This window comes from Falco cherrug, chromosome 1 (genome assembly GCF_023634085.1).
Source record: "Falco cherrug isolate bFalChe1 chromosome 1, bFalChe1.pri, whole genome shotgun sequence".
Taxonomy (NCBI): domain Eukaryota; kingdom Metazoa; phylum Chordata; class Aves; order Falconiformes; family Falconidae; genus Falco; species Falco cherrug.
In genome coordinates, this window is record NC_073697.1 from 105,321,025 (window position 1) to 105,334,165 (window position 13,141).

The following is a 13,141-nucleotide window of genomic DNA, read 5'->3' on the forward strand; positions in this document are numbered from 1 at the left end:
CCCCGCCCATGGGGCGGTGCGGCCGGGGGCGCGCGGCGGCGGGCGATGGCGGCCGAGTGGGGCCCGGCGGAGCAGTGGCGCGCGGCCCTTCCGCAGCACGCGGTGCTGAGCCGCCTCCGCGAGCGCGCGGCCGCCCCCGGCGCCCGGCCACCCCTCATCCGCAACCTCCTCTTCGGCCTCGACGGAGACCTCTTCCTCTGGGACGGCGAGCACAGCGCTCTCCACACCATCGGCCTCCGCCGGCTCGGCGGGCCCGACCCCGCGGGGCTCAGCCGTTACCAGGTGGGGCTGAGGGGAGATGGGAGTTGGGGAGCCGCGAGGGGCCGGCTGTGAGGGGCTGAGGGGCCGTTACGGCGGGAGGGGGGCTTAGGGGGGCCCCGTTACGGCGGGACTGGGCTGAGGGAGGGACGTTATGGCGGGAACGGGGCTGAGGGGGCCGGCTGTGAGGGCTGATGGAGGGGCCCCGTTACGGCGGGAGCGGGGCTGAGGGGGCCGCAGCCCCTGTGTAAGCGGCCGGCTGGAACGGGAGGTGCGCCGCGCTTCTGTGGGCGCTTTGGGTGGCTTGTGCTTAACTAACGTTTGTATTTTCAGACCCTTATCTGCATAAACCCGCCCCTTTTTGAGGTTTATCAGACGCTTTTAAGCCCCACGCAGCATCATGTGGCGCTCATCGGCACGAAGGGGCTCATGGTGCTGGAGCTGCCTAAACGCTGGGGGAAGAATTCAGAGTTTGAAGGTGGGAAATCCACGGTGAACTGTAGGTGGGTGAGACCTCAGGCAGTTAGCCACATCCCTGTGCGGCCTGCCCCCCCGGGGGCCAGGCAGATATGGAAGGGCTCGGTTGTGTTGGGGCTGGAGGGGCGATCACAAAGTTATTTTGGCTCAGGGGCTTGCCGATTGCCAGCTGATGCAAATAAATGACCTTCTAAACCTGTTGCAGTTGCTGAGGAGCAAGGTGTGTTCCTCTGTGTAGTCTCTACCCTTTCTGGGGTCTTTTGGCTGTAGCAGCTAAAAGCATGTGCCCAGAGGGAAATAACAAAAGGCTTCAAATTAAAGCTGCCCCTTCAGCTTTTAAGAATAATACAGCTAATGGCTTTGAAACCTTTCAGCTGGGTTTCTAGCTCTCCTTGCCTCCACTTCCCTTTTGAAGCGACTTCTGTGTTTCTTGTTAACGGCGCCTATTTCTGCTCTGTTTTTCAGTACTGTTCCTATTGCGGAAAGGTTCTTCACTAGCTCGACATCTCTGACTTTAAAGCATGCTGCCTGGTATCCCTGTGAGACGTTAGAGCCCCATATTGTGCTCTTGACTTCAGATAACACTATAAGGTAAGCCCTGTTTGTAGTTGATTATCTAAGTAATTTTTTGTCATAGCCAGTCTAATTTTTTGCTAGTTTGTGTGCTACCATTCTTACCAGGACTACTAATAAAAAATAGGATGTGAGAAATTTTAGACAGATACCAACTGATGTTCCTGCGCTGGCAGGGACATGTGCAACACTGCCAGCTGAATGAACATTGCCGGTGTTTCTTTCCTGTAGGTTTTACAGTCTGAAGGTGCCTCAGACACCCATCAAAGTGATCGCTCTTTCAGACACTGAGGAGGAGACCCTTACAATCAAAAAAGGGTTTGTGTGGCTTCTTGTATTTTGAAATGTCTTGGCAGAATAAGCTCTATTCTTAGCTGTGCTTTTAATGAATAAGCGATAAATCTGCCTGAAGATCTGATGTGATTTTTTTCGTGGACCTCTTCAGTGTGAGGACTTCTTCCTAGCACAGTAACTGCACTTTTTATTTTCTTTTTTCCCATCCTTCCAAAAGAAAGCAGTAACAAACTGTATAGTCGAGTGTTTGTCAGAGTAGTCGTTAAGGTGGGGATAAGAAGGCCTTTTTGAGTGAGGAATATAGAAAATAGATCATCTTTTTATTTTGCTCTTGGCCTAGTCAGCAAGGAAAAACTTGAGGGTCTACTAGTTGAGTCACAGGCTGATGTACTACACAGCAAATACCAGCACGCCCTCATCTTTTTATCCTGTGAAACTGGGCTGGCTGGTGGTTGTGTTGCAGAAACGAGGTACTGTAAGAAGGATGTTACTTGCATGCTTTTGCTGCTGAAAAGAGGATGCGTCAAAGGACTGATGGAGAGGTGTTTAGCAGTAATTTGTCAGCATGTACTGATGGACCTAAATGCTTGTGTCCTCGCAATCACTGCTGACTTCAGGTCTTGTTCTGACTTGTCCCCAGGAGAGCCTATACAGCGTCACTGGGAGAGACCGCAGTGGCGTTTGACTTTGGCCCGCTGGTGCCGGTCCCAAAGAACATACTTGGGCAGCGAGGGAGCGAAGAAGTGTTGGCCTATCCGCTTTACATTTTGTATGAAAATGGAGAGACATTCCTCACCTACATCAGCCTGCTTCAGAGGTGGGATTGCATTCATCATCAGGTTTCGTGGGGTGCTTGTATGTTTGTACAATGTTAGGGTCGGAGAGCCATCTCTCAGTTTGGCTGAGACACTGTCTGCAGCGGGTGCCTGGCTGAGTTTTATTATATTGCAGCCTGTTCTGTCTCTTTGTGGCAGTGCTAACAGATTGAAATCCAAGAACAGTGTGTCATCCTTTGTCATCCAGATGTTAAGGGTGCACTTTCCACTTCGGAAAATCCACTGTCCATTATTTCCCATCAGAAATCTGAAATGAGGATGCCAGACTGTTAAAAGATCAGTGGGTCTAGGGCTGTTAAGTGTATTTTGGGGCCTTCAGTCCGCAGCACAGACATCTTTAGCTTTGGATGAGGCTGAATGAACCAGTGGCATCTTAGAAAAAGAAGTATTTTAAGATTGTAGAAGGTTCGCAGGCATGTTCTGTAGTGAAAAGTCAAGAATATGGATCAAGAATATAAACATGACATGAGAAGAAATGACTTCAGAAAACTGAGAAGATGCGGGAAAACTTACAAGTTAGAGCTAATGTAACTGAATATTAAAATGTGTGGTATTTAGATTAGAAACAGTACTGTTTGCATGAGAAACGATGCAGCATTCAAGCAGACCTGTCTGTAGGCAGTGAAACGGGCTCAGTCCTTCAAAAGTTCTACCCAGAGAAATGCCATGCCACAAAATGCTGCTTGTAAAGTGCTTTAATAAGCAAGAAACCAATTAAGTGATAAAGATAATTAAGTTGAGCTTCCCATGAGTACTTTGTGTTCTTGTATGAAAATGTTTCTTCTTGAATTTTTTCCAATTGGTAGCTTGGTTGCTTTCAAAGCATAAAACATTATCACTGAGCTCCGATTTCTTCTCTGAGATCTCCATCAAGTAGGTGTAGTTCAGACTTTTAGTTTGCAGTCTGGGTTGCTGCTGTTTAATGAAAATTAGACAGAACTCCAAACCATTGGGTGGCTTGGGGTTTCTGGGAGTTTTTGTTTGGTTGGTTTTTTTTAAAGCATCCTGATTTTGTAGTTATTGCGCAGCAAACTCCTGCAGGCAACCATGGGGAACTCTCCTTCCACAACTTGTGTTGTGAACGTGTCGTCTTTATTCCAGCATTGGGAATCTTGGGAAGCTGCTCGGCCCTCTGCCCATGCACCCTGCTGCAGAAGATAACTATGGCTACGATGCCTGTGCTGTCCTTTGCCTCCCTTGTGTTCCAAACATCCTGGTGATCGCCACTGAGTCGGGAATGCTTTATCACTGTGTTGTACTGGATGGAGAAGAGGATGATGAGCAGGTACCTTGTCTCATTTTTTTTCTGTATGCATTTTTGTTTCTTTAGTCAGAGTTTCTGGCTGCAAGATGCCTGGAGGTGAACACCAAGTTCCAAAGCTGCATTCTTCTATAATGAGGTAGCAAGCTTTCCTCCTATTCCAGCCAGTCCCTGTGACCCTCTGATGCTTTTATTTTAAATTCCACTTCTGTGTATCCTGATGGTAGATCACATTTTGATCAAACTTACTAAGAGCTATTTTAAAGAGGATCTTCTAAGAAGAAACCCTGTTCCTGAGATAAATTTTTTTAAGTAAAAAATGAAGGGACTTGAACTACTTTCCCTGACAATTAATACCTTACCTGTATTATATAACTCTTTCTTGATGCAGATGTTGGCATTTTTATTTAAATGGTCTCACATTTAAAGATGAATTCAATGCTCTTTACAGTCAGAAAAGTCATGGGACCCAAGATCTGATCTGATTCCTTCCCTGTATGTGTTTGAATGCGTTGAGCTAGAACTTGCACTAAAACTGGCATCAGGAGATGAAGAAGAGCCTTTGGAGTCTGATTTCTCTTGCCCAATCAAATTGCATCGAGGTAGGGTTGTCCTTCAGGGTGTTGGCTTTTACTTGCTTTATTGCATGCGTTTAGGATCAAGCTATTCACCGATTATCGCTGTCGTCAAGCAGATGGTGGTACTAGAATAAGGATTTGCTTAATGCCTTCAATAAAGTTGTGGAAGGAGCAAGGCTGGGAGGTGCTTTGGTGTTTACTCAAGGGCAGGTCACATACGGTCACATAATACTAAATTCTCTCAGTGGTGGATTATAAAGCAGAAGTTGTAAGCAAGTGTTGTGGGGCTGGCGATCCTGAGGGAAGAGCTGGTATCTGCTTATTAGTCTGTCGGATGTAATTGTGGGGCAGGAGGTCGGGTAGGACAAAGCGTTTGGGTCTTGTCAGAATGCTCGCCTGCTGGCTTTAACTGGTCTTCCCTTTGGAATCTGATGGATTGATACAGATGTGGTGTGATTAGGGATAGTTCAAAACAATTCATCGGGTATTTCAAGCATGATTTAATTTTATACAGAACTCTAGTAACGTGGCTAATACATCTAGCTCAGGTTTCGGATGGGGACGAGTTAGTACATGCAACGAGATGTTAACGCTGACTGGGCAGTAAGTTGGTACATGTATTCAGCAACGCAGGTCTGAGGGTTGAGTTTTTCTCAGTTCAGTGCCTTCTCTGACATTTGCTGTTTAAATTTCAGATCCCAAATGTCCATCTAGATACCACTGCACGCATGAAGCTGGTGTTCATAGCGTGGGGTTGACATGGATCAATAAACTACACAAATTCCTTGGTTCAGGTGAGTGGGGAGCCTGTTGCATGTTATGGGAGGAGCGTATTACCTGAACACCTACATTTTTGCTATTAACAAGCTGGTGGATGCGGGTAGTACTGAGAATCCCTTACCCTGCAAAGTGGATCTGATGCATTTCAACAAATCTCTTCGCAGATGAAGAAGACAAAGACAGTTTACAAGAGCTGGGAGCAGAACAGAAGTGCTTTGTTGAACATATTCTTTGTACAAAACCATTGCCATGCAGGTAAAAACCAAACCCTTTCCATTGCTTCCAAATCAGTGAGTTGTTGTGGAAAATACTTAGGACTTGCCCTCTTTTGCTGCATTCTTGCCATTAAAAATAATGAAGTCGGCTCAACAGAATTCAGATAATACAAATAAGCGATTTGTGCATCAGGGTTCTTTATGCACAGTTAGCAAGGTGAGCTTAAATTCCTGTCTGAAAATCATCTATCAAAACTACAGAAATTTTTACTGCCTTTTAGGTGACCCTGGGCACCTCTGAGGCTTGCTTTGGCTAAGAGGCTTCAATGCTGACGTGTTTCTTTTATCCTTGTGTTGAGGATCAAACAGTGCCTCAAAAGAACATCTGATCTTTTTTGAGTGTAGTCAGGCCTAAGAGGCATCATTTGTTGGGCTACATAATATATCATCTGCTTTATTTTCTCACTTTTGTAAGGCCTAATCATATCTATAGACTGCTGTGTGTTAAATACACTAAGAAAATGCAGAAAAAAATCTTTAGGAGTTAAGTGCTCTAATCTCAAGTGCTCCCTAGGTCAGCACAGGGAGTGCCTCCCCAGTGGCGGTAGTGGCTACCTGGGGAGAGGGCGTGGGGACCGAGAGGGTGGTAGAGGCAGTAACCATGTCCCCTCCTGAGGAGGTCTGTGCCTCGCACTAGGAGTGGGTAATGCTTCCCGGGTCACAGCAGTTTGTTGTTTCACGGTGAAGTGGTGCCAGTGCTCCCCATCTCCGGGTGGGTGACTCTGCACTGGTGCCTCTGACTGCCAGTCAGATTGTGTGGGATGAGGAAAATTAATTTGCAGGACTCCCTCTTGAGGGAGTCTTGGCTGAGCAAAAGGTGTCTGGCTTAGGCCCATGGCTAGAGCTTTTCCAGAAGAGTGAACTTGACAACTTCAGGACCAAAGAACTTTTTTGACTGTGGAATTCTTGCGTTTTCTTCCCTTCAGGCAACCTGCTCCAATTAGAGGATTTTGGATTGTTTCGGACATCCTGGGGCCCACGATGATCTGCATCACAAACACCTATGAGTGTATTACAAGGCCTCTCTTGTACGCGGGTCTTAATTGGTTTGAAATCTGTGACTGTTGCAGGAGAAGGATCTGAGGAGATCTTTTTTTTATTACTATTCTTAGTAATTCCTTCATCCCAGACTTTGGCACCTCTTATGACAGAATGAAGTTTGCCTTCTGAACACTCCCTGGCTGAGCCCTTCAGTGTTATTATAGTGGTTATTTATCTACTGATAAGGTGTTTGTAGTGAATACAATTAACCTAATCACTCCTAATGAGTACTGGGGACAAGAGCTGCATCATTCTTGATGGTGTCATTGGGGTTTTTTCCTCATTTCTGTAATGAGGAACATGAAAATCTGAAGCTTGTTTACAGACAGTAGTACAGCGGTTCTTAATGGGCACCAAGGTTACATTTGCGTGAAAGGGGAGGGAAAAAAGTGGGTTCTTAAAGTGCTTTAAAGTCATGGGATTTTAGCAGCATTTCCAAAGCAACCTTTACTTTTTTTTTGGGGGGTGGGGTGGTGGGAAAGGTGAGAGACTAGCATTTGCACAATTAAGTGAACATATTGAGGGGAGGGCACCATTTTCAGTTTGTGTATTGCTGAGAACAGTTTAAAGTATGACAGGTGCCTTCAGCAGAGCTACTATTAATGTCAGGTTCTCTTATAGTCCTTTTATTTTTAAACCATTTCTGCAGTGTTCTTACAAGTTTCCTCACAGCTTGTTTAAACCCCATTATTATCTGACATGACATAGGTGGACAGTGACCTAGCAAGCTGCTTTGAAGAGCCGGTTGTTCTGCTGTTCAGGCGCTTGCTTGCCTTGTTAGGGAACTTTCTCCTCCTTAGGTGAAAGGGTATTTATGATTCTCGCTAGTTTCAGCTGTGGCCAAACAGAAAGACATTGGGATGTGAGCTCCACCAGCTTTGTTCAGAGCTGGTTTACCACACAATTGGAATGGTTTCTCTTAAAACACTTCCGACTTACCGCTGTAATATAACCCCACAGCGGATGAGTTCCTCACTTTTAACTACCAACTACCATTTAGACTCTGACATAGTTTAAGCCAGAAAAATTTAATGTGTTCTCCAATTTGATGTTCTTCGGTAGAAGTACAGTCCATCCTGCGTCCCCTCCTCTGCTGTGTACCAGAGACGACAAAGATGTTGCCGTTTCCCCTCTCCGGATCCTGGCTGAGTCACAGCATTCATTCGAGAAGCATATCCGAAGCATCCTGCAGCGCAGTTCTGCCAATCCCTTGCTTCTGAAGTAAGTAAATCCTGAGGGAAGCCTCTCAGGAATAGTGTGTGTTAGCTTGGACATAGCAATAACGGGGGCACAACTGCAGCTGCCCTGTGCCTCCCTGTCCGTACACGGATGGCATCGCATGCAGTAACAATGCAGGCTGGGTGGGGAGGGGGTCACCTTGCCACAGTCCCTGCACAAAGCAGCCCTGACCTCAGCTGATGGGGTTGCTCATCACTTGTTCTCTGGGTTTCTGAGTATCTCAAGATCCCTTGGGATGTGCTCCTGTAAGGAAAATGATTTGTAGTGAAGGGATTTAACTAGTCCCTCACTTCCGTAACTGAGCCCGCCTAAGCCCTTACCATAAATACTGTGAAGTTGTTTAACCTTTCAAAGGAACATGTTAGAGTGAGATTGCAAAGCCCTCTCTCGTGTTCTGAAGGTCTGCTGATAAAGATGCTGCTCCTCCCCCTGAAGAATGCCTTCAGCTTCTTAGCAGAGCCACGCAGGTGTTCAGAGAGGAATACATACTGAAACAAGATCTGGCAAAAGAGGAAATTCAGCAAAGGTAATGCAGATCCCTCGTACATGGGTGCTGAGCCGTGTCTCTGGGAATCCACAGCACGAAGCCCAGCACCAAACCTCCTCTGCTGGACTAACCCTTGTACATGAGTGAAACGTACTCATGGAAGAGACTAATGCGATACCAGAACTGAAAGCTGAGCTACTAGGGAAAGCAGGGGTGAGCATAGTAAGTCATCTCTATAGTGGCTCATCGGGGAAATAAGAAAAAAACCCTACACACATACATAATGTACTTGTGTCTTGCTGTTGCTAGTCTGCCTGTACCTGTGGGTGGCAGGAAATCCTTTGACCTCAGCAATAATCCTGACAAAGGAAAAATGCATTAAGTCTCTGCTGCTGCAAATTGTATTTACTTACAATATAAAGTTAGGACAAAACGGAAGAGTGTGTTCTCACCACTGCCCGTTTTTCAGTGTCTTTAGTTCTTCACACTCCCTGGAGTATTAGTCACTTTTGTCATATTTTCTATGGCATAAATCCTGATTTAGCTGTATTGCTGTTGTGGGTGCTTTGATTTTATGTATTTACTTATTTAAAGAGTGAAGCTGCTGTGGGGACAGAAAAAGAAGCAACTGGAAGATCTGAATTACTGTCGAGAGGAACGGTGAGTATAAACTGTCTGCTTTTATCAAATCAGGCATCAGGAATGATGCACCTTTGTGCAAAAAGTGCTTTATACAGGGTCCTGCGTGAAGCAAGCCAATGCATTTCCAGCTGTAATTGAGCATGTAGCTTCGCTCCATCCTCCAGCTTGCTTTCTCAGGCTCCTTGTCCTGTTCCCCATCCAGACTTGCCTTGCACGTAAATCTAAAGTACATAAACATTTTTCACTTGCATAAAGGAAAAGCTTGCGGGAAATGGCCGAGCGCTTGGCTGACAAGTATGAGGAAGCTAAAGAGAAGCAAGAAGACATTATGAACAGGTGAGTGCAACCCACGCGCTGTTCTGTCACAGATCACTTGCTGTTCAATGGATGTTTGCAGGTGCGGCACAACAGTGGGCAGCAGGTGCTGCGCTGGTTTGTGAGAAGACCTGGCTTCTGCATTCCCTTTGTTTGGGCTCAGTGGTGACCTTGAGGCGCAGGCGCAGTCAGCCTGCTGGGCAGGAAGGCCGTGTGGGACGAGCCGAGAGGGGAGAGCAGGGGCTTGAGCCCCTGAGGCTTAGGAAGAGCAACAGAAGCGCAGGGCTGTTGGTGTCTTAGCACAGCTGCTCTGATAGGTAAGTTAATTGGGCAACGTTTCTTGCTTTGTGCATCAAGGATGAAGAAAGTACTTCGGAGTTTCCACTCTCAGCTTCCTGTTCTGTCGGACAGTGAAAAAGATATGAAGAAGGAGCTGCAGACCATCCATGACCAGCTGCAGCACCTGAGCAACGCCATCAGACAGGTGGGTAACGCCTTCCCGGGGGGCAAGGAATCGGCACCACCTCGCTCACGCAGCAGTGCTGACAGAACGCAGCGGTGTGCTTCTGTTCAGTCAGCCACAGCACACTACAATAACTTCTGATCCTCGTTAGCAATACAGACAGAACCTCTGCGACCTGGCCTAAACCCTGAGAAAGCCTGTGCATCTTCCTCAGCCTAGCAGTAACCTTCTCTCCTCTTTGTGGGAGGAAGAGCGCACAAGCAAGCTGATTGTAACCGGAGAGAAGTCGCTGCAGCACGACACGCCCAGCTGTCACTTTGGCAGGCAGCACCGACACTAACCGGGGTTGGCTTTCTGTCTGTCACCTGCAGGTTAAGATGAAAAAGGAATACCAGCAGAAAAAGATGGAGAAGGGCACCAGCCCCCGCAAGCCCAGCATCACCCTCAGTGCCTACCAGAGCAAGTGCATCCAGACTGTCCTGAAGGAAGAGTAAGTTAAAGCCTGGGCTCCTCTGTGGCACGCAGGCCCTGGCGTGTACCTGGGCCACGCTAATCAGCCGGGGGAGTGATTTAAACACTGCTGCCTGCAGGGCTGACCGACCACCTGCTGGAGCCTAACAAAGGTCCCAGTCCGGACAGCAGCGCTGACATCTCGCGCTGCCACCAAAGTGGGTTGGGTTAAGGCTGCTTTTTGCCCCAGGCTCCCTTGGCGGGCCCTGTCCAGCCTGTAATTAATAAACCAACCCGCAGTGGTGTGGTGCTCCCGGCCTCCGCTTCTACCCCATCAAGTCTTTTCCTTCCTGATCAGTTTTGAGCGACATTTTGACTTGGATTTATTTTTCTTGAAGGGGAGAACACATAAGGGAAATGGTAAAGCAGATCAATGACATCAGGAGCCACGTGAACTTCTAACGTGCCCCCCCCTGAGAAACCTGCACCAGAAGGCTGGACGAGCTTTAATCTTCCCCGGTATTTCCCCTTGTATATTGAACATTTGTATGTGGAACAATACACCTTTTACTTCTTATTTTGTAAAGAGGGACTGGGAAATAAAATACTTTTGATAAGACTCCTTTACCCGCCGTGTGCTTTGCGGGAAGGAGAGTATGCAGCAGCCGTACTACGTGATGTACATTCTCGTGGAATACTCACAGCTAGCTCGGCAGGGTGGGAATTGCTACCCGCAGCACACTCCCTGGGGTGACGGTGGGGGCCAGGGCATGCCTATGGCCTGCGGCAGAAGGCAGAGCAGAAAGACCAGAGAAGCGCACGCACTTCAGCAGCTTTTTTTAATTTGGAACACTTTCTTCATAAAGGACACACCTTCAATACAGTTAACAAATGGTTACACGCGGCTCCTGCGGGCAGCAGGGCTCTACACCCACGGTCGTCGCACAGGACACCACCGGGATGCAGCATTCGCTTCCAAACACTCAGTTGGCCGGTAGCAGAAGGGGGGCTGGAGTCCCGTCTGATGTTACAAGGCCAATTAGCGATCTGTAGATGAGCTTTAGCAGACCATCGATAGCCGTCGTCCCCTTCCCCCCGCCCCTCAGGAAAGGTGAGAGGGCCAAGCTCAGTTTTGGAAGCGGTACTGCACTGCTAGGGAAGGGGGCACGGTGCGCAGTGCCAACGGGAAGCTGGAAGGGAAGGAGGGCTGGTAGTACCCGCTGGGTAACGAGGTTACCGGACATGCTGCACGAACACTTGGGTTTGTACAGATTAAGACTACACAGGCAGAGGAACGCACACAGAACTGACCCTTCACGGCTACGCGAGCAGAATCTGGGTTTCTGACCCACTCACCCTGCGCCACAGCCGACCTGCCGGGCTGGATCTGTGCCTGTTCCCAATCCCTTGCTAAGCCAGGGGAACCTCCCACCCGGCTCCAGTCAAGCTCCAGGACACCAGTGACTGGAGGGAAGTGCGTTTGTTCTGACATTTTACAAGTGGTAACACCATAACCCATCCTGTACATACAGCCAAGAGCTTTTACCACACTTCAATTAACAGCCTTGTTCTGTTTGCTCTGCTCTCACCCCCTTCTGGTTTGGTTTGTTTCAAAAGGCTCCTTGAAGTGTCTGAAGTTGAATTCAGCAGAAGCTTGTGTTACTGCTGCTGAAGCTGCGCTTTCCTTCCCAGGGAGGGACGGCCCCACCACGACGGCTGCCTGCAGGGAGCCCATCGCAGACTGTCAGGTTTCCAATTTAAAAATAAGACAGTATTTAAAAAGGTAACGGTCTGCCATTAGTACATGAACAGCAGTAAAGGTGCTCGGGGGCCTGGTGGAGTAAGGTGGTGAAAAGGCAGCCAGCCGCGCAGTAACGGCACCCCCTTCCTCTCCAGAGCACACGGTCCTTCCCTGCTGAACTGCGTCCACCTCCAGCCTCCTGCCAACTGGCCCAACGTGCCATCGCTGTCCACGGAGAAAAATACACGAGCATGCACACAGACACGCACACACACATGCAGGACTCCACTCGGCAGCTGTTCCATTACTGTGTCTGTGAGGGATCACAAACGGTTCACCCGCTCGCCTCTCTTCCCTCTGGTGTGCAGAGAGCCCCCCTGCAGCCCTCACCTGCCACCGCTGTGCCTACAGAAAGCTGCGGCAACAATCTGTTAAAAATGCCACTGGGGAAAAGCCCCCCAGCCCTGTACTGCTTGAAACCACCGCGGTGGTCAGCCCCGGCCGCGGCCGTTCCCAGCAGACGGGGAGCCAGGGCTGCTGTGAAGGGGCACCAAGACACAGAGCAGCCAGGGATGCTGCAAGGCCACTAACAGCCGCGTTCCTCGCTCTCTTGCACTAGGACAGTCCAGAAACTCAACCAAAAATTTCTTCTCTGCCTAAGTCTTCAGGTGCAGTTCCTCAAGGATTCAGCTTGCTGAAGAGACGTACAGGATTTGTCACGGTTTTGCCATACAACAGTCACCTTCCTTAACCACTGCCGCGCAGGCTGAGTCTCGGCAAACAGTTACAAATTAGTTTTCGGGAAGGAAGGGAACGCAGGAAAAAGCTTTTTGCTCTGCAGCTCCTAATAAAGACCTACATTTTTTTTTTTCTCCAAATTTACTCAACAGAACACGACCCTGACCATTGGGAAACTGAATGCAGAACATCTGCTGTTGGATTTATGCATCAGGACGCAGCTGCTGTCACCTCACCGTTCAGCAAATAGTAAGAAAGGTTAAGACCCCCAAAATCTGGCAACAACCAATTAATAAAGAACCGAACCCACATTGCAATTTCACTTCTAAGTGAAATTAAGTGTCATCTCAAGAAGATACAACTCTGCCACCTATTAGTCTAGTCATTACTAAGGGAGGAAAAATGGCTTTTGGGTGTCAAGATTATGAAAAGTATTAATTACTAGGCTGAATTAAATGCTTTAATTATTGCAATGAGTGACAAGGGATTGAACTTGGATGCTTCTTTTTGGCTGTTTTTAAGGCATTCCTCTTCAAAACCACCGTTCTGACTTTATGTTAGTAGCAGGATATACACTGCTAAAAAGATTTAAGCACTTAAAATACAGTCACGTGCATTACAGTTTGGGGCACTTTCTGCCACTTCTGGTTTTCTTTATCACCTTCAGATCTATAACCAAGTACGTAAAGAAAA

The 13,141-nt window shown here is 47.9% G+C and overlaps 1 protein-coding gene across 1 annotated transcript; it reads left to right on the top strand.

Annotated features, from left to right (window-relative positions):
* The first annotated feature begins 9 nt into the window (after window positions 1-9).
* Window positions 10-10,588, top strand: NUP88 (nucleoporin 88). Its single transcript, XM_055714912.1, has 17 exons — window positions 10-282; window positions 592-761; window positions 1,201-1,326; window positions 1,540-1,626; window positions 2,243-2,419; window positions 3,540-3,723; window positions 4,151-4,301; window positions 4,973-5,071; window positions 5,222-5,312; window positions 6,259-6,360; window positions 7,436-7,594; window positions 8,013-8,138; window positions 8,694-8,759; window positions 8,997-9,077; window positions 9,414-9,540; window positions 9,891-10,009; window positions 10,368-10,588. Exons 1-17 carry the CDS (start codon window positions 46-48, stop codon window positions 10,429-10,431), a joined length of 2,166 nt encoding a protein of 721 aa, XP_055570887.1. The 5' UTR covers window positions 10-45; the 3' UTR covers window positions 10,432-10,588.
* The last annotated feature ends 2,553 nt before the right edge of the window (window positions 10,589-13,141 follow it).

Excerpts from the sequence above, each read along its gene's own strand:
- NUP88 (XM_055714912.1), top strand. The coding sequence starts at position 46 with ATGGCGGCCGAGTGGGGCCCGGCGGAGCAGTGGCGCGCGGCCCTTCCG. Across the intron at positions 3,724-4,150 it reads GAGAAGAGGATGATGAGCAG|TCAGAAAAGTCATGGGACCC; the intron begins GTACCTTGTCTC and ends TGCTCTTTACAG. Across the intron at positions 6,361-7,435 it reads TGTATTACAAGGCCTCTCTT|AAGTACAGTCCATCCTGCGT; the intron begins GTACGCGGGTCT and ends GTTCTTCGGTAG.